General features: G+C 38.8%; 1 protein-coding gene across 4 annotated transcripts in view; it reads right to left on the bottom strand.

Moving 5' to 3' along the window:
- Nucleotides 1-21,106, bottom strand: part of LOC6494740 (glutamate receptor ionotropic, kainate 2) — a 374,202-nt gene that overhangs the window by 94,896 nt on the left and 258,200 nt on the right. For all 4 annotated transcript variants that reach the window (XM_032452178.2, XM_032452179.2, XM_014904084.3 and 1 more), the window contains 4 exons: nt 6,307-6,510; nt 6,140-6,244; nt 5,634-6,089; nt 5,379-5,580 (listed from right to left, as the gene is read on the bottom strand). In XM_032452178.2, the coding sequence (XP_032308069.1) occupies nt 5,379-5,580; nt 5,634-6,089; nt 6,140-6,244; nt 6,307-6,510 (967 nt within the window). The remainder of the gene's footprint in view (nt 1-5,378; nt 5,581-5,633; nt 6,090-6,139; nt 6,245-6,306; nt 6,511-21,106) is intronic.

The following is a 21,106-nucleotide window of genomic DNA, read 5'->3' as shown; positions in this document are numbered from 1 at the left end:
ACATATGACATATGTAACATATCATTAACTAACATTATCAGCCGTATGTGTTATGTGCTTGCGTAGGGTTGACGACCGAATTAGTATAATAGACGTGGGAGCGCGGCTCAACGCTTGATGCTGCGGAGCGACCGAAAGACACCGCGAGAGAGCGGGACAACGATAGCGAATGACGGCAGATGCAGGTGGCCGATCGAATGTACGAGAGAGGGCGACGCAAATAGAGACAAAGATAAAGGAAAGATAAACAAATTCAATAAATTATTGCCGTCAAAATTTTCCGGCATACATAACATATAAAACTTCACAAAAAGAAAGATAAATATATATATTAACTGCCAAGCTGCTTTTATGTCGATCAGCTCGGTCACCAGTGACTCGAAAATTGTCTCAAACTGTAGATCATCTGTTCACGAGATGGCCAACCAGTATGACATAAGCTTCTTCTGGGCCCTTAGTCACAGTTACACCACAGAAATCTGCATAGGAGATGAATTGGTCCGCATACGCACCACCAAAGTGCTTCAGGATGAACACAACGGTACCGTTTACCCAACATCTAAAAGAAAAGAACATCCCAATTTCCAAGGATGCACAAGACTCGAATCAGCATGGGTATAAGAGGCATCAACGGGCACTGGCTAGAGGGAGCACATGCAGGCGAATGAACTCACCCCATAACGACTACTGCCGCAGCTGTAGCGACGAAAAAGAGGAAGAGACAGTTGAGCATCTTCTATGCCACTGTCAAGTCTGGCAGTCTCTCAGACTTCTACCCCTAGGTGATAGGTTCTTTACCATCATATCGATCAAGATGGCATCCTTGGGGCACTCCATATGCGACGCAGACTAGATAAAAAGCTCGAAATTCAGATAGGGAGACCAGGATTCCCAGTTGGGAATCCAAAAATACTGAGATTATTACAACGAAGCGAATGGGTAAAAGACTCAAATGCTTTACTGTATCATCCGTGATAAAAGATGTTAGCTCCAATAAGTTGGTAGTGGTGTCGCGGCGCATCTTTAAGCCTTGCCGGCACAGTATTATTATTGAACTACGTTAGTATTGCAAAAAGCTTTGGAATTGCTGATAATTTAGAGATGCCTCTACAATTGGAAGTTTTTCAGGACTCAAATTGGTACCCCATCGGGACCTTGCGAATACAGGCTAAGCCTTTAGAAGATCCGATAATAAACCACTCTTATCTAATTTAATATTTTAATTGTAAGACTGAACTGGAATGGGGATAGGTAATACGTTGTTTAAAAATAATAAGCAAAGAGATCGGCCATTGCATGATCAGTGTTTGCATATGAGTTATTAAACGTAAGCAAAGGGGGCTTAGTAGTTATATATAACTCCTATTAAATTGGGCGTAATGAACTGTGAAATTTGACCAAGTTACTAGGAATCTTGAAAAACTAAAGATGCAGTCAGATAATTTATGTTTATTTAAAAGTTTCTTGTATACCAAGGCGAATTCGTTGAAGCGGACGGATATTTCAACGGCACACAAGCGTCGAAAAATATGTTCAAGGTGTAATAGCATTTTTGTAATGCGATGTTTATGCCTCGCATGCCTGAAAATCAGACCAATCAAATTCCGAAATAAACTTATTTAATTTCATAAAGTCAGCCTTACGGAAGAAACGAACTTTATGAGATTTAAGTGTAAACTTAAGTTAATTAAGCAACTGTTTTCGATTAATACCTCAAGAGTGGGATGATATGGTTCCTCAAGGTTAGAAAGGGGCAAAGTTCTGGAAAGAGAAATTCCATCAGGATCAGAAATGAAACAGAAACGAAGTCCAACAGCCGACCTAAACAATTTCTAACGTGGTTAATTTGCCCGAGTGACATGTCGAACATGCCCACAGGGAAGTTGCGGTGGTAGTTAAGCTGTAAGTTTTAAGAGTTAGGCGGTGAATTTTCAACATTTGACCACATAAGTTCTGGGATATTTAAGTCACCCAGAGCTTTCAGCTGATCACCATCAGACAGACGATCGAAAACCAAACGAATAGCGGACAAATGTTGCCAGTATGTTGGCGGTTCGGACGAAGATGTATGTAATAACAGGTTAAAAACTTCGGAGCTTAAGATTTCCGGCTTTAAGGGGGCATGCGCACTTGGAGGGCCAAAAAATAGGCATTTTTTCCGAATTTTTTTCTCGTAAACTATTGAATTTTTTTGAAATATCGTTTTATTATGTGAAAGTACATTATTTTAACTTAAATTTGAAAAAAAAAGTAGAAAATATTTAGGGGTTTCAAAGTTATGCCCCGTCGAAGTGAGGTCCATCCGAAAAAGGCGAGTTGCGGTGACCAACACTGTGAAAAACTGGATAGTCTGAAATCAAAAAATGAAACGGATTTACATTTATTAAAAGTAAATCTAGTACTTAATCGAAGGATATTAAAAAAAAAAATATTTGACAAAATGGCGACCTTTCAAAGTTGAAAAATCGTTTTTCGTCAAAAAAATCGGTAGTTTTTCAGCTGTAAAAAAAAAAGTTTTGCATAAAAAAAAAAATCCTTCGATTAAGTACTAGATTATTATGTAATAAAAGAGCATGCTAAATTTCAAGACAATCGGGTCGCTAGTTTTCGAGTAAGAGTGGTCACCGACTTTGAAAACGTAGTTTTGAGAAAAACGTGTTTAAAGTTTCAACTCACCATTACGCTTACCGTACGCCCCTCCCTTTCAACATGTGTATCTCACTGAATTTTCACCGGATCATTTCAAAATTTTGTGGACACATTTCTAAATGTATATACTTTAACAAAATGCAAAAAAAAAAATTCGATTTTTTGAAATTTACAAGTGCGCATGCCCCCTTAACCAAGTTTCTGTAAAAGGTAAAATGTGAGATGCAAGGAAGAACTTTCAGAATAAAGTTTGGGAAGTTTACTACGTAACCCTCTGGTAATCTGATAGGTAAGTGTTAGTGAAGACATTAGTTTTTTGGAACTGAAAAAATAAGGTAGAAGGTTGGTCAGTAGCCGTAACACGTGGGAGTTTTCCACCCACAGGTTTGTTTTTTTTTTTTCACCGTATCTGATGTTTTTGGACGAAAAAGTTCTCTGGCCAAAAGTTCTCTGGCGGAACAAATCGACTTGAACATCTGCAAGGGCACACGTATTTTAATAGATGCCGAGTGCCTGATGTATGAATATTTAAATTTTGTAATATTCACCACCTTTATGTCGGCTTTTATTTTTACTTTGATGTAATCAGGAGCAAGCTGGGAAACAAAAATGTGTTTCGATGGTGGGATAACCTGCAAGGGTTTTGATGCCGTCGTACCGGGGGTCCGGACGGTTGATTGCCCTGTTTGGTGACTGTTACAGGGGTTTGAATTATTGCGTATGGGATCACTTTAAGCGATGTCACAGAGGTCATATTGGACAATTGCTCATTAATTCTGAGATATTTGAAAGCCAATTGGCCAGAGATATAAGTGGCTATGCAGCTTCAGGGTTTCAGCTGAATTAAAATATTTTCCCTGCTCCAATCCGCTACGACGATATCTTCACTTGGCTGGACCTCGCACTTGACTTTAAACGTCTTTTGAATTCTCCAAAGGCGGTCCTTCAACTCAACGCATCCAGCTTTTTACAAAGACTCTTCAATTTGTATGTTGGACTCTCCAAAGGCGGTCCTTCAACTCAGGCCGAGGCGCTTGTTCCTCCTTCCTCCTAGACGGCTGCATAATTGTCGGCTGAGAAGGCTGAGAAGATTATTCAAAGCGGATTTTTTACGATTTGGAGACTTATTAAGTAGTTGAAGTGCTACTTCTAAACTGTGAATCATCGGTTAACTATATACAATCCGATTTTATTTAATAAAAGAATGAATAAAAACGCAGTGCGCACAAGAAAATACACGTCCGTTTACTTTAAGAAAAGAGAGGAAGTGGGTATTTTGAAAATAAATGCAAAAATAAAATTAAAAAGTTTTTTCAGTTTTAAGATAGTTTTTTTAAAGAATGTAAAAGTAAACAACTTGGAGAATGAATTTGAAATTAATGCTAATTGATTAATGTCAAAATGAACGCTTCGAAAATGAACTCATTTGCAAACAAATGAGTAGGTTTGACTTCACAAATCATTGCTACAACTTTGTTAGAAATCCGCTGTTAGTAATGATGAATAATCTTCATCCAACAGTTATGCAGCCGCTTATATCCTTGGCCCCGCAAAGACTGGACTTGGGAAAAAATTCGGCTTCCAAATTTTTCAGTATAAACATATCGGTTTTGTCCGATACGTCCTCTGTTCTCCATTAGTTCATACCCCCTTAAAAGCCACCAAACAGGGTAATCAACCGCCCGCATTCCTTAAATCTCATAAAGTTCGTTTCTTTCTGAATTCTGACTATATAAAACTGAATAAATTAGATTTTGATTTTGACTGATCCGATCTACTGACATAAGAAGATATAAACATTGCCCTAAATAAATTTTATGTCGTAAGTATAATCATTAAACCTTCTAAGCGAGGCCTATAAGTATTACTAGCGGTAACACTGCGATGGATGTGTTTCTTCGATAATGCCTAGTTCTAACAATCTCTTAATCACGCTGTACAGAAGTTTCTAGATCAAAATATATTTTTTTTGCCTCTTCAAGAGGTTCTATTTTCCGAAACTTTTGCTGCTACCAAAAACTGTTCTTATCCATCAGCCTCAGAGTCTAGCGCTCTCTTTTGTAAACTTATCAAATCTTAATACTTAATAGATCATTTACTTAATGGGAAATTATCATTTACTATTTGCGTGAACACTCTGCACTTTTTATGTTCATTTTTCCTTTTTCTCAAGCCTCTTATGTTCACTTTGAGTGAATGGGGATGCCATAACTACAGATGTCATCGTAATGTTCAAGGTGTAGAACGTTCCTCCCATGAAGTGGTTGCTCGCGGGCGTCATAGAGCTAATCATGAATAAGGGAAAGGATGGAGGAGAAAGTGTCATCGTAAGGTTCAAGGTGTAAAACCTTCCCCCATGAAGTGGTTGCTCGCGGGGATCATGGAGCTTATCAGGAATAAGGGAAAGGATGGTGTTCTTGGTACAGTAGTCTTAAAAACTGTAACTGGTACTATGTCCATATATCAACGATTCGCGCTGTGGCTAAGTTATGTCTCTTGCCCATTAGGGATGTGGTTGAAAGACACCTTCCCACGGGGGCAGTATATTGGGGTTATCAGAAATACTTAACTGCAACTAACTATAAATGTAAACATTGTTTTCTGTATCGCTCTCTCTCAGGTGAGCAACACAATCCATTATATATCAACGTTCTTTTTAAATAATATTCACCCCACAGATTTTAATGAAAAAACGAAAAAGTTATTTTTCATGTACAGTATTTGATTACCTTTAGTATCCAACAACCCGCCAATTTGTGTAAGATTACAATCTCGCTGTATAATATAATCAAGCATTGTAGATTCCATTAAAAATGCATAGTTTCCCTGATTTACACGTTTTATGCCGTCTTCATATGTAGTTGTAAATACTGATGGTTTTTTGTTATCCATATTTCTCCACATTTTTTTATAAGTTTCAATCATAGAATCCTGTTATTTTTAAAACAGATATTTAAATTAACTTATGGCAATTACATACATACCCGAAAAAATGTCATCGTGGAACCACTATCCAAGGAACCATATGAAATTTCTGTTTGCGATGCCAAATCATCCGCATTTTCAATAGGATTTATCATTCGCTCTGTAGTTAAAAATGCAGCAAGATTAGCAGTGTATGACGCTACTATTATAATTGAGAAGAAGCCCCAAATACTACTTATAATACGAGTTGCTATTGCTCGCGGGAAAATATCGGGTGACTGTTGCATAAGCGTTTCGATTGTAAACCAAAAGCTGTCCGATAAACAAAATTGGTTGCCAACAGTAATATGATCTAAGTTACAAGGATGAATACAGCGCCATTCAGTAGGTGAAAGTCTCCCTACAATATAAATACAAATTGATACAAGGAAATATGCGATTATTACATATAACCAGATTTCAATAGCTAGAGGATTCATAAAAGAAAATAACCGTGTTGGTTCTGTAGCTGGGACCTGAAAAAAAATTGAAGTATTTAAACGTAATTGAATGTTTACGTTGTTACCTTAAATAAAATGCTTATTCCCAAATTCATAAATGGCTTAGTAAAATCTATTACGCTCTCTCTAGCATAAGTAATAGTCATTGAGCCAACCGCCAAGTCCGCTTTCTAAATAAATGTTATTATAACTTGTTATAATTATTTAGTTCAAATGTATTTTATATACAAACGTTTTTCATGAGCTGTGAAACCATTCCATTCCATTCACCTGTGTTGGCATCTTTGGCTCCATATTTTCGGTCGGGAACCAAATCTAATATGTAATCAAAGCCAACTTCGTGGGATATCGTTTCAAGAATATCGACGCAAAATCCATAAAATCTTTCATTTCCCGTAAAGTTTTTTTCATAGTGCATCATAACGTAAGGCGTTTCCTAAAAATTTCTGACTTTTAGCCTTAAGCATTATGTATAATTAGACTTAAAACTTAATATACAGTATAATTCGGTTGGCTGTCTAGAGATGTAAAATATATATGAATATTCTCTGTCATAAAAAAATATCAAAATGATATTTAATATATCGCTTTATAATATTATAATAAATCATGAATAAAAAATTTCTTAGGCGATAACGATTTTTATCTTGTTAATCCTGAAAAACATTAGAGATGTTTGTTACTAAAATATGAGGAACTTTTGTTCTAAATTTTTTTTTTTATGCACCCACCTGTGAAGCTTGTTACGTAAACAAACATAGGAATTGAGCTTGTGCATTAGGGTGGGTCGATTGAAAAATCGCTTAGGCACATATGATTTTTGGATTCTAGGGATCAAAATAAGAAACTTTGCTCAAGAGACCATACCTCTAAAATGAATTCTGATGTCCCTCGTTTTAACGTGAAGGAAAAATCTTGTTTTGACCCATTTAGAGTGCCCCAATCGAGTCCAAATGTATGAACGACCCCCACTAACTTTGGAGGGTCGACCCACCCATGCTTGTGGTACCTCCCTAGGATCCCACAGGAGGGATTCTCCCTTACAAAAATATCACAAAATCACAGCACCTAAAAGTATGCTATGAAAATGTAACTCAAAACCTGTTGCTCCGCCCACCGCCTCTCCTCCTTTTCTTCCCTTGGTGGCCCCAGGGGGGTACCAAAGGGGGGTATGGGTGGGTCGACCCTCCAAAGTTAGTGGGGGTCGTTCATACATTTGGACTCGATTGGGGCACTCTAAATGGGTCAAAACAAGATTTTTCCTTCACGTTAAAACGAGGGACATCAGAATTCATTTTAGAGGTATGGTCTCTTGATCAAAGTTTCTTATTTTGATCCCAAGAATCCAAAAATCATATGTGCCTAAGCGATTTTTTTCACCCCCTACAAATCGAACCGCCCTATTGTGCATGTATGTGTGCAATAAACTTAAAAATATAGGAAAAATCCTTTCAAATTTTACTTTATTTGAATAAATAAAATTTAAAGTTTGAAGGTGGAATTTTAAGGGGATTTATATATACTTCTATATCCAGTTTGTGTCAAAAGCACCAAAATAAAAATCGCACCAATGCCTAATGGGAGTTTCTTTTGCCGTCTGTTAAATTTACTAATCACTAATCATAATTCTCTTGACTACGAGTCGATTGGCATTATAGAGGCATTTCTAAATTGTCAGCAATTGCAAAGCTTTTAAAAAAAAAAAGTCACCCCACGTCACTTACGTAGCTCATTATTATCACCGTGCCAGCATGGCGTCGCTTAACCACTACCAACTTATTGGATCTAACATGTTTCGTCATGGATGGATTCCGGAATGGCTTACAAACAGACGTCATTTATACTAACTTCAGTAAAGCATTTGACTCAATTAACCATAATAAGTAGTGTTTTGGGATTCCCAACTGATCTCCTAATCTGAATTTTGAGCTACTTATCTGGAAGAACCTCACGTGTCATCTTTAAAGATGTTACCTCGCGTTTAGTCCGCGTCACTCCTAGAGTACCCCAAGGGAGCCATCTTAGACCCTTACTTTTTACATTATTCATCAATCTAGACTTAAATCCGATTTGGATAAATTTCAAAATTAGTGTTTAGCAAATAATCTAAAGCTTAATGGATCGAAATGTAAATTCATGAAATGTAAACTGGAACGATTAACTCAGGTAACCAATAGATTGCTCAAAATGGAATCCGTGAAAGTGCCATCATTATAGCTGAAAAAACACCAAAGTTATGCCAATTCCGATCGTTCAGTTATATGACAGCTATAGAATATAATCGGTCGATCCTTATAATTTTGTACATAAGATGTTTTTGCCAAATATAACATGTGTGGAAAGTCCCAACTCTCTAACTTAAAAAACTCTTAAGTTATGGCATTTCCGCTCAATCAGTTATATGGCAGCTATAGGATATCGACAACCAAACCCGTTTCGATTTATATACTGCCTGCAAACAACAGAAGGATGTGAGCAAAGTTTAAACTCGATAGCCTTAAAACTGAGAGTCTAGTTTGCGTAGAAACAGACAGACGGACATGCTTATATCGACTCAGAGGTGATCCTGATCACTTTATAGGATAAATTTGCAGATTCCATTTAGGATAGGTATACGCGTTGAAATAAATACCGTAAATGATAGCATTTACAGCTTATTTACCCTAATGCTCTATCAGCTTTAGATTTAGTAAATTCTGAAATTAGTTGAATGCTAGGTGAATAAGGCCAGGTATAAAACATTATAATTCCGATTTACAAGTGGTATCAAACAAGGTTTTCACTGACGATAGATTTTAAAAAACTCAGACTCCGGTGATTTTGTAACAATTATTGAAAAATACTTATTTTTTTACTTATATTTTTCAATAAGTATTTTTCAATAATTGATTTCGAATCTGGATTCCATTATGATAGATTCTCATGAATGAAACAGACATACTGAAAACTTCATTATCTAAAAATAATGGGAAATACGAATTCCTAAGAATCCTTAGAATGGGTTAACAAACACTCCTAGAATATTGCAACGAGCGATGAATGATATTTTAAGAAAACATGAACGGAATGCTCAATTGCAAATAAGTAACAGCTTATATTATGATGCTCATATCGGAACGTATATAGTTGTCCTTATAAGATTTTCCCCATCAAATTCATGTCGCCATCAAAAAATGCCGAAAACAGCCCCAAATCTCTTTACAAATATCAATTTCCGATCGTTCAGTTACTTATAAGACACTAGCTATTGGAGACAGTCAACCTATCCTTTTCCATCATTATAAGTTCTTATAAATCCTTATAGATTGAATTAGGTTGCCAAAAATGGGTGTATAGCCACTCAAGAGGAGATCCGGATTAAGAATATAGATTCAAAAATATATTATATAAAAACCAAACCGTTAAAACCAAATATGTCAAATACTAAATTAAACTCAATTACTCAATTATGCATCCACATCGAGTGCACCGCGCACCGGATGCAATACGATGCCGTGGCACCAATAAGGGTCGAAAGACGGAATAATGCCTACATACGCTGAGTAGGCATTGATCGTGAAAAAGCAAAAATAAAGAAAAAACCAAAAAAATATGGAAAGCTCAGTGAACCCAATGGCAAGTCCATCTAGCAACAACGCAGTGCAGTTGCATTGACCAATTAGCAACAAAGACTTGGACTTCAGCTACAACAACAACATCAGCTACCAAAGATGTCGAGGGACGCCAGCAGCAGCAGCAACGACGACAGCGATCGTAGCAGCGTTGGAGCAATGCTAGGCTTAGTTATTAATCATAAGAATCATATTTGTCAGCTCAAACTGTAAACTCAAATAATAAAAAAAAAAGAAAGGAAAGCTAACTTCGGGTGTAGCCTAAGTTAATATACCCTTGCAGTTAAGGTTGTGCCAATTCTAATCGTTCAGTTATATGACAGCTATAGGATATAGTCGGCCGATCTTGAAATTTAGCAAAGTTGATTATTTTGCTTAAAATTCTGTACCAAGTCCCATTTTTCTAACTTAAAAACACCAAAGTTATGCCAATTCCAATCGTTCTATGACAGCTATAGGATATAGTCGGCCGATCCTTATGAAATTTTGTACATAAGATATTTTAGTCGTATATAACATATGAGAAAGGCACAACCCTTAACTTAAAAACTTTGGCCCAACTTAAAAATCACCAAAGTTATGGCATTTCCGATTAATCAGTTATATGGCAGCTATAGGATATAGTTAACCGATCCCGGCTGTTTCGACTTATATACTGCCTGCAAACAAAAAAAGGGTGTATGCAAAGTTTCGCTCGCTTGAAGACGAAGGTCGTCCAAAATCAGTCGTTGTTCCAGAGAACATTGACGCTGTGCATGAACTAATAATGCAAGATCGTCATGTGACATATCGTGAGATAGAGGCATTTCTTCCACCAGCATACATTCGATGTTGCATGAACACTTGGCCGTTAACAAAATTTCTTTTCGTTGGATCCCGCACAATTTGATAATCGTAAAAAAAAATTTGAAAAAATACAACCGCGGTGTTTCAAAAGACGTTTATAAGATCGTCACTGGTGACGAATCATGGATCTATGCTTATGAGCCCGAAACAAAACAGCAATCGACCGTGTGGGTCTTCGAAGACGATCCAAATCCAACGAAAGTGGTTCGTGGAAGAAGCACTTTGAAGAAAATGGTGGCCTGTTTCTTCGGTAAAACCGGTCATGTGGCGACTGTTCCGCTTGAGAAACGTAGGACGGTCAATTCTGGTAGTGAAAAGGTAGTCAAAAGTGGTACACCACAATTTGTTTGCCTGAAATCTTCGGCGAAATTCGAAAAACGAACAAGAGAAGACGGATCATTCTGCACCATGACAATGTGAGCTCTCACACATCAGCTCAAACCAGCGCCTTTTGGACCGGTTAAAATGATGGGCCTGATCAAGAATATATATACTTTATAGGATCGGATATGTCTCCTTCACAGCGTTTCACACTTTTGACCAAAATTATAATACCCTCTGCAAGGGTATAAAAATAAATAACTCAAGCTTATATTAAGAGGAAAACCTTACCAAGAAAAATATTGTAAAGAACATAGAACTTAAAAAAAAAGAAATCACATTAATTTTTCAGAAACCTCAAGAAAAACTCACAAATTAATAACATAAACTCCAATTAAAAGGAAACCCTTACTATTTATTTATAACCCTTATTTAAACTTATTTAAAAATCATAACCATTTAATAATAATCATTTAAAAATAAACCATTATAAATCATGCATTAATAAAACTATTAAAAGGAGAGAACAAGACTTGATTGATAGAATGGGAACCAATAGGACCCCTGCTAGATACTCATCCTCTGTTAGGACGAGTGTGAAACTACTTAGCGACATACTTCAAGAGAACTTATCTGGTTTGGTTAGAAAAATCCTTAATCCAAAAAAAGACTTTTAAAACTTTTCAGACCAAATAATTAAAAGGGAATTTGCTTACAACATCGGCGAGTTAGATAAAGTACCAAACTTAGAGCGGACACTAAAAGTCTTTTCTGGGAACAAGGTAGAATACTCATCTTGGAAGAAGAGCCTAGAACGGATTCTAAAAAATTATGACAACAAAATGGTGTCCTTATACTATGGCATATACTATGGCATAATATTAGCAATTAGGAACAATTGGAAAAGCAGATGCTGACACACTTTTAGATTGGGAGGCAATATCAAAGTATCTGACAGCACATTTTGTTGATAGGTGAGATCTGAAGACATTAGAATATCAGTTGTGTGCACTGAACCAAGGCAGCAACTCTTTTTCTGATTTTGAACCAAATTGGGAATCTTGAAACATCCCAAGAAACTATACAGGCCCTAACAGCCTGTAAAGGGGGCCTGTATAGGGAGAAAACCCTAGATACATTTGTAAGATGCCTGAACGGCAGTCTTTGGCAACTTTTGGCTTTTAAAGAGCTTCTCGACTTAGGTCTTGCATTACATCTTTGCAACCTAATAGAAAATCAGAAAACTGTATACTCCGGAAGATATAATGTAGTACCCACTAGAGGGTACCCGCCTCAAGTCTTACCCCGAATGAACAATCAAAGTTTTCAACCAAACTAACCAAGAACCAATAAGCCAAATCCAATACCTATGGGCGTAGATCAGTCCATTCGTTTACGACGTTTCGTTAACTATATGAATAGACCCCATGATAACAATTTCGTAGGGAAACGACTGCTGAGCAACGCAAACATTGAAAACACGAATAAATTGCAAAGTCAATACAACCTGAGGTGGATAAAAAACAAGAATATTTTCAGACAGCGGAGGAGAATGGAATAAATGAGCTGGAGAAAGATGCTTCATGGCAAGCGGAATCCGATCAACAAGAATCCGTTGATATGTCCGAATTATATTTTTTAGAATAATCCGTTCTTCCTTACCCTATTTTAAGGTAGCCACGGGGAACGGAAAATGTCAAAACTTTTCATCACACGGGCTCTAATCAAAATTACATTCAAGCGCAACTTGTGTGCAATATAAAACCCAATAGTAGAAATTTTACAGTAAGCTCAGTAGAAGAGATTAATGAAATAACACAACATACATACATTCCCAACATATCCGACACCCCACTAAAATTCTTTTTACTAATACATTTACGGAATTTTAGGTAATGACGTTATGAAGAAACTAGGAGCAATAATAGACGTTAAAAACGACGTTTTTACTAACTTGGATCGTAAACAAGATCGGACTAGCAGACGATCAAATGACAGAAACTTATAGAGAATTAATGAAAAGTTTCCATAAAAACCTATTTGCAGACCCCGAAACTAAACTAACTTACACAACCAGAGTTGTAGGAAAAATAAGAACTTCCCCCAATATCCCAGTTTACGGAAAAGACTACCCATATCCGGCATCGCTTAGACAAGAAGATGCCATTGTTAGGGTCTCACGGTCAGCCTACCAGTTTGGGTTTGGGTAGTCCCGAAAAAAAACCGACCCTAATGAAAAACCAAAGTATAGGCAGTTATTGATTAAAGAAAGTTCAACGAAGTCAAAAAATACGATCGATACCCCATCCCAAAAAATAGGCGAAATAATTGCACAACTAGGAAACAACTGATTTTTTGCAGTACTAGACTTAAACAAGAAAGGAAAGCTAACTTCGGGCGGAGCCGAAGTTGATATACCCTTGCAGTTTTGCCATTTCCGTTCAGTTATATGGCAGCTATAGGATATAGTCGGCTGATCCTTATGAAATTTGGCAAATCAGATTATTTTGTCCAAATCTAGACCAAGTCCCATCTTTCTAACTTAAAAAGCACCAAAGTTATGCCAATTCCAATCGTTCTATGACAGCTATAGGATGTAGTTGGCCGATCCTTATGAAATTTTGTACATAAGATATTTTGGTCAAATGTAACATGTGTGGAAAGGCCCAACCTAACTTACAATCTAACTTAAAAAACACCAAAGTTATGGCATTTCCGATCAATCAGTTATATGGCAGCTATAGGATATAGTCTACCGATCCCGGGAGTTTCGACTTATATACACCTGCACCTTAAAACCTGCAAGGAAAAGAAGGATGTGTGCAAAGTATCAATTCGATAGCTCTAAAACTGACAGACTAGTTTGCGTATAAACAGACGGACATGCTTATATCGACTCAGGAGATGATCCTGATCAAGATTATATATACTTTATGGGGTCGGAGATGTCTCCTTCACTGCGTTGCACACTTTTGACCAAAATTATAATACCCTCTGCAAGGGTATAAAAACGAATTTCACCAAATACCACTTAAGTAAGGCATGGTTAAAACTGCATTCGTGGTGAATGGAGGGAAATATGAATTTACCAGATTACCATTCGGATTAAAAAATTCCGCAGCAATATTCCCAAGCGCTTCTGTTATGTTTACGTTGACGACTTAATCGTCTTCAACATAACAGAAAACAGTCATACCGGAAACCTAAGCAAAGTGTATCTTACCCTACAAAAAGCCAATATGAGAATACAAATCGACAAATGCAACATTTTTAAAAAATATGTCGATTTTCTGGGGTATACGATATCAGAATAAGGAGTTAAAACCAACATCGAAAAAATCAAAGCAATTAAAAACTTCTCGGTACCACAAAACACTAGAAAAATTTTGATCATTTTTACTAATGACAAGCTATTAAAATAGATTTATTAAGCATTACGCGAAGTTGGCTAAAGCCCTAACTGTCCTCCTAAGGGGAGAAAAGGGACGCGTATCCAAATAAAAGTCAAGCAGAAAAGCCATTAACCTAGACAAAAAAGCTGCGGGTGCATTTGAAAATCTTAAAAACACACTTATCTCTAGGGATGAAACAATAGCGTACCTAGTCTTTTTGAAGGAATTCTAACTTACGCATAAAACGCATGAAAGACGCATAAAATAGGTACAATAGGAGCAATAGGGGCCGTCTTAGAACAGAACCATAGACCATTAACATGAATTTCCCGTACTCTCTCGAAAACGGAAGAAAACTAAGCTACGAACGCAATATATTGTATGGGGTCTCCAAAGATTAAGACATTATCTGTACGGATATTTTAAAGTGACAATTTATACAGACCACCAACCCTTGACTTTTTCGAATAGTGCAAAAAATTACAATGCCAAGCTAAAACGCTGGAGGGATATTATCGGCGAATATATATAGTCCCGAGAATAAATACGAACCCTAATGTGGCTAATGTGGTAGCAGACTTCCTATCCAGAGCTCGACCATAAATTAATTTAATCCATACCGATTCTACAACCGAGCGTTACCGCGCGTTTTTGGAGGCTTTTTTTAATGTTCCAAATCTAGGATTTAATAAAAACAAGCACTGTTAGATTTCTATGTATGAACACAATTTATTTGATTGGCTCAAGGCTTGATGCTGCAGAACGACCGCGAGAGAGCGAGACAACGCTAGCGCATGACGGCAGATGCAGGTGGCCGATCGAATGCACGAGACCGGGCGACGCGAATATAGGCTTAAAATAGAAATAAAGAAAAAAACGTCACGAATTCAATCAATTATTGCCAGCCAAACTTTTCGGCGGCTGCTTGACCCGACAAACTCCCCCCGTTGGAAGATGAGCTTCCAGCAGCATCATGAAGAGGCAGCAGGAACAATTAATTGACTAATTGGCGCTTCCCGACACACTCCGCCATCTCCGACGACCATTTCCGTCACCCTCGCCAGGGGCCATTTCATTGGAGGCAAGTTTTTTGTCCCTCACCAGCACGAAGCCATTTACAGCTATGCCTTGATCTGGGTTTATTTTGGATCGTTGCTGCAACAGGGTTAAATACTCTTCCTTCCATCTGGATCAGAGACTCTGCTGAAGAAAGACGACGCGTTGCCAGGCATTTAGCTGGTTTATGTTGAGTTTTGTCACGTCTGGCTCACTGAAACTAGAAGGAGGCCCTGAAAATGATTAGGAGTAACGGCATCCAGATCAGCGGGGTATTCAGAGAGGGTAAAATGGCCTCGAATTAATCACTGCAGCAATATTGTACACCAGCGTCTGCAAATCGTCGGCCTTTAGTACAGCTAAGCCCCCGACCCTGTAAAAATGATACTTTGCGGTCTTAACAGCAGCTTCCCACAAGCTTCCCACATCGATGCCGGTTACATCGAAGACTTGATAACCTTTCACTCTCTCCTTTGGAAGATCGCTCATTACATGCTCCAACCAACGAGGCCTCGTCCGAAAACATCTCACGCATTTACTTGTCGCCATGAGCACAGTTATTCTCCCTCCAATCGGGTAATACTGAGAACGTATCATCACCAATAAGGATCGAGGTCTAGCGTGCAGGTTGTGATTATGCTTCGCGTTACTGAACGTAATCCAACGATAAATTCTTGAGACGCCCGTCTACTCGAAGCAATCCAAACTGATCCAAAAAGGGGGATAACGAAGCCAGCGAACTGTGGAAGCAAAAATTCCCTTTGTCTGCAAAGTCATTATTTCAATACCCAAATGAGCGCGCTGCACTGCCCAGAAAAGCATGGGAGGTCCCGCCTTAAGATCATGAACGACAATTCCTTTATAACGAACCCGTCTGCAAACTTATAGACGTACGCAAACACTCGCTGAAGAGCTGGAAAAGAGTTAGCGTATTTGCATATCGCCACGAGGTCTGTATATGGTGACCTCACCACTAAAATTGAAGGGCGAAGTTGTAAAGCTGGCTTCTCGATTACTATCGTCGCAGGTCAGTCCTCCTGTGCCAGTCCTCAAAAACTGAATACGATCAACTAATTAGGGAGGGCTCGACGAGATAAGATATCAGCTGGATTTTTCAACGTAGTCACATAACGCCACTCCATGGAATTCGTCAAATTGGACTGAAGATCAGGAAACGAAAGCAGCAGCTGATCAGTGGAAGGATCCTAAACCAATCCTAACGATTTCGTGCAGTTGCTGCCGTCATGAAAAGTTAAATAAGACTCCCGATCCTCTTTAGGCACGCCGGCAACATGCTAGGGATATTGGAGCACCACTTCCGCAGCTGAAATTCACCCTTGAAAAGAAGCCCTATAATGCCAACAAACTCCTCCTTGGAGCTGCCACCAGAAATAATCGTCTTGAAGCAAGATTTTGGATCCCACTGGAAAGTCTTCAACCTCGTCCTTAGCCAATTCGTGCATCGCTCGCACAGATAGATTGAACGCCGGCTTCGTTCCTTACGTAATAGTGTCCAATGACGAAGCCATCCTCACACAACGGTACATCTTAAAAATGTCTTCAGTCAGCGCTACCGGATGCGAACGAAACCTCAGCAGTATATGAAAAAGCTTAGGTTGGATGACCGGCCCAGCAATTAAGATGCCATTCAAAGAGTAACCTGAGGTGGTAACAGCGGAACCACCAAACACCTCTCTAAGTTTCATCGAGGTGTTGTCCTTCTTTAGCACACAGTGATGTGGCAGAAAATATTTGCAATATCGATTCTACTCCGGCGGAAACAGGGATATTTGTCCTAGGAAGGCCTTTATAAAGGCCGAATACTGAGTGCGCAGTTCAGGCTGATGAGACAGTTTCCTCTCCAACAACTGGAAACGACGTAGAGCCTGTGAGTACGAGTCTCCCAATAAACCGGAGTTATGTTTAATTGGCAACCTAACTGTATAGGCACCACCTTCTAACCGCACGAAGTTCTTAACAAAGAGACTCCCGCAATCCAGATCTTCCTTTGACGCCTTCACAATCGGATCGGTGCAGGTTTCCCCTTACCAGAACTGTCGAAAAAGCTGATCGAGCCACTCATCTAAAGAGCCTTTTGGGCAAATCAGTCCCGACCACTCAGCTGCCATGAGGACCTCACCATTGTCAAAGCCTCCGACTCCACACACAACCCACTGAGCCGATTTTTTTGCATTGATGGCATGAATTTGCAACATTTTTGAAACATGAATTTGCTACACAAATCAGCTCGTAAAATAATCCAGCTCCAATAAGCAAATCAACTGGCTCAGACTGGTGAAAATAAGGATCCGCTAGCTTTACATTGGCGGGAATGTTCCAAGAGCTGACGTCCAATGCAAAATTGGGCTGAAGGTCTGTGATGTTGGAGGCTACGATCGCAGTTACTTACGCCAAGTAGTCAGAGCATTGGGATTGCAAGTTGAGTTGCACAGAAAACCCAGACCTTATCATCCGCAGCTGCAGCTGGTTCGCCAGCCTTAAAGTGACTTGATGCACCTGCGAGCCAAAATCGAGCAGCGCTCTGCAGGGCAGTACCAAAACGATCCTTGGCGGCAAGAGAATTGACGGGAGCAGACGCTGACCGAGAAACAGCGTCGCTAGATGTGAAAACCTCGGGAGAGGGGTGTTGGCCTTGAGCTGTCGAATTGCCACCAAACAACACCGGACTATGGTGCCTGCGTCCACACGTACGGTAGCTTGACGCATTGCAATGCCGAGATAGATGCCCAAATCCTCGCATACATGCCGCTCGCATATGCGAAATAAATTTGTCCGAAAGCTCGCAAAGCGTCGTCGCCGATGCGGATTTTACGGCCCTCAGATGCATCATTAACATGAGCTCGAAAAATAAGCCTCCGATTACTAAACCTTTTGTTTAGCAGCTCCAATGCGACGTCATAATTTTTGTCTGAGAGCTCCAATAATCAATCAGTCTCCAAGGCAGATTCACGAAGGCAGGACCGCAACCGCTGAAGCTTCTCGAACCGACTTATGAATGGGTTGGTATACACCATGGTCGAGAACAGCGACCGAAATTCAAGCCACTCCGCCTAACCTCCACTAAAAGTGGGAAGTGGCAGTGGCGGCAAAGCATGGAAAGTTCTCGACTCGAATAGAGACATATAGAAGAAAGTGACTTCACGAATTCAATAAATTATTGCCGGCCAAACCTTCCGGGGGCTGCTTGATCTGACACTGGATATTTTTTAAGATGCTTGGGACTGTTTCTGTTTAGTTACTGAAAAACAAGCACAGTTCGATTTACAGATATTGATACAATTTATTTAATTTTTTTAGCGTTTCTACAAATTGTATATTTACTTATGTGACTGAGTAGGGTTGACGAACGAATTAAAATGATGACACGAAGCACGGCTCAACGCGCATGACGTCAGATGCAGGTGGCCGATCGAATGCACGAAAGCGGGCGACGCGTACATAAATAAAAAAAAATATGTCGTCACAAATTCAATAAATTATTGCCGGCCAAACTTCTTTCCTGCGGCTGCTTGACCCGACAGATTCCAATTATAATTTTACATTTTTATTAGAAAACTAGCAGTACCCTGCCACGTTTCGCTGTGGCATATTGTTGTTGCACGCATAAAAAATAAGTCAAACAAAAAAGAATAATTTCTGCTTTGATGACAACTTTATAGTCATCATTTGGCATGCGCTCTAAAGCACTCTTAAACAACCTGACCAACGCATGATGTTCATGAAGCAGACACTGCAAGTCTTGAAGAATTGCTCGCTTCATTCCTGCATTGATCCCTAGGCGTCGATCAAGTTGCTCTTCCATGTTGCCCATGAAATATATTTGTAAAAATTTATTCTGTGTATCTTCGAAAGGTAGTAATGATCCAATTCGATGGTGAATCTGTCCTTGTATCTACAAAATAAAAACCAGATTCATTAACTACATTCTATGTAAGTACAAAAATAAATACCTTAAATGTCGGATTAAAACCTCCTTCTTCGATAATGTCTGCCCCAAATGACGTCATTTGGAAACAACTATTGTATTTTCGAGTATTTGCAAGAAAGTGGCGTGATTCTTGTGTTTCGCCGCAAAGCAATGAATACAATGGCTCTTGTGGCGGAGTCAACACTGGCAATTTCACTTTACCATTAACGCAGCATAATCCAGGCGTTTCTCCGGAAAACTTTAATGCACCACAATACTCGCAAACAACGTCCATTTGCCCAATGCAAACGCTAGGATGCAAGCTGTAATCATTGCTGCAATCGTATCGAAACGCAGCTCGATTCAAATCAGCTAAATATCTGCGTCGCAAATTGAAATCTATTTGAGAAGCACGAAGTCGAGCCATACTATTGCGGCGCTGTTCACGTGCAATTTCTCGTTCTTCTTCAGTCCTTTCATATGCAATATTTTGTATTCTTCTTGCATTACGGCTTTGTCGGGAAAGATTCGACCGTCTTGGTCGCGGCATTATTAATTAAACTTCACTTCACTTCAATCCACTTGTTAATTATTTATTTAATAGAAATAGTTTTAATATTGATTTCAGCGCAACACAATCTTTTTGGTTCGTTGTTAAATTTGAGAGCCTGACTATGAATTTGACTTCGTTTGTAACTGACATTTTGACATTTGACATTTTCTTCTTAGCTGTCTGCCTAAATAAAAAAGTATGGGCCAGGGAGGAACGCTGTCGAACGGGACAAAAAGTATCCTATGTCCTTCTCCTGGCTCTAAGCTACCTCCCTACCAATTTTCACTCAAATCTGTTCTTCCGTTCTTGATTTATAAGTGGTGTAACATAAAACACGATGTTCTTTTATATATATAGATTGATATGATAGTGAAATTCTCCTAAGGATAAGGATAATGAAGAGAAAGTAGAGAAGAATATGGTCATGCTGGCCATTTATAGAACTACAATGGGTAAAGAAAAGACTACAATTTCTATTCCTTCAATTGGGAATGTTACAATCTATACGTAGATGCGGGTTATCTACATCACCATTGATAAGGTTATGTAGAAAAACGCCAAATTTCACCTAAACGATCCTTGGGCAGGAGTTTATTATGTGAGAATGGCCATCACAGATCATGCATGCGGAAGAGGTTTTGATCAAAAATGCAGAGTTACCTGGATGAAAGGGTCTACGTCATCCTACCGCAAAGTTTATTATACCTTGCACGTAAGCAGCAGCTCATATTATTATATATAAATCTGATCGTATGGCCGATCGCCATAAAATAAATTTTCTAATAAAATGTTGGAAACAGCCCCAAGCATCATTAAAAACATTTCCGATCGTTCAGATGTATGGTTCAGTTACATGGGTCGGCCGATACTTTTTAAACTTGGCAGATCGGATTAAATTTTTCCAAAATGGAATCCGTAGAAAATAATATCAATACAGCTTAAAAAACACCAAAGTTATGGTAGCCAAAGATATGGAAGCTATAGGATATAGTTGACCAATCTCGGCCGTTCCGACCTATACACTGCCTATAGCCGATAGCTTTAAAACTGAGAGACTATCTTGCGTAGAAACAGACAGACAGACAGACGGACAGACGGACATGCTCATATCGACTAAGGAGGTGATCCTGATCAAGAATATATATACTTTATAGGGTCGGAGATGTCTCCTTCACTGCGTTGCACACTTTTGACCAAAATTATAATGCCCTCTGCAAGGGTGTAAAAATGTGTTTACCCAAATGGATAAGATAAGATAATCTTTGAGATAAGTGCAATAAGCACATGTTAAGTTACCGAGCGTTTTCTGGATCTTTAATTAATGT

Source organism: Drosophila ananassae, assembly GCF_017639315.1.
Source record: "Drosophila ananassae strain 14024-0371.13 chromosome 4 unlocalized genomic scaffold, ASM1763931v2 tig00000054, whole genome shotgun sequence".
In the NCBI taxonomy this organism is placed as follows: Eukaryota; Metazoa; Arthropoda; class Insecta; order Diptera; family Drosophilidae; genus Drosophila; species Drosophila ananassae.
The sequence above is the reverse complement of the archived record's forward strand: the minus strand, read 5'-3'. Positions and strand labels throughout refer to the sequence as shown.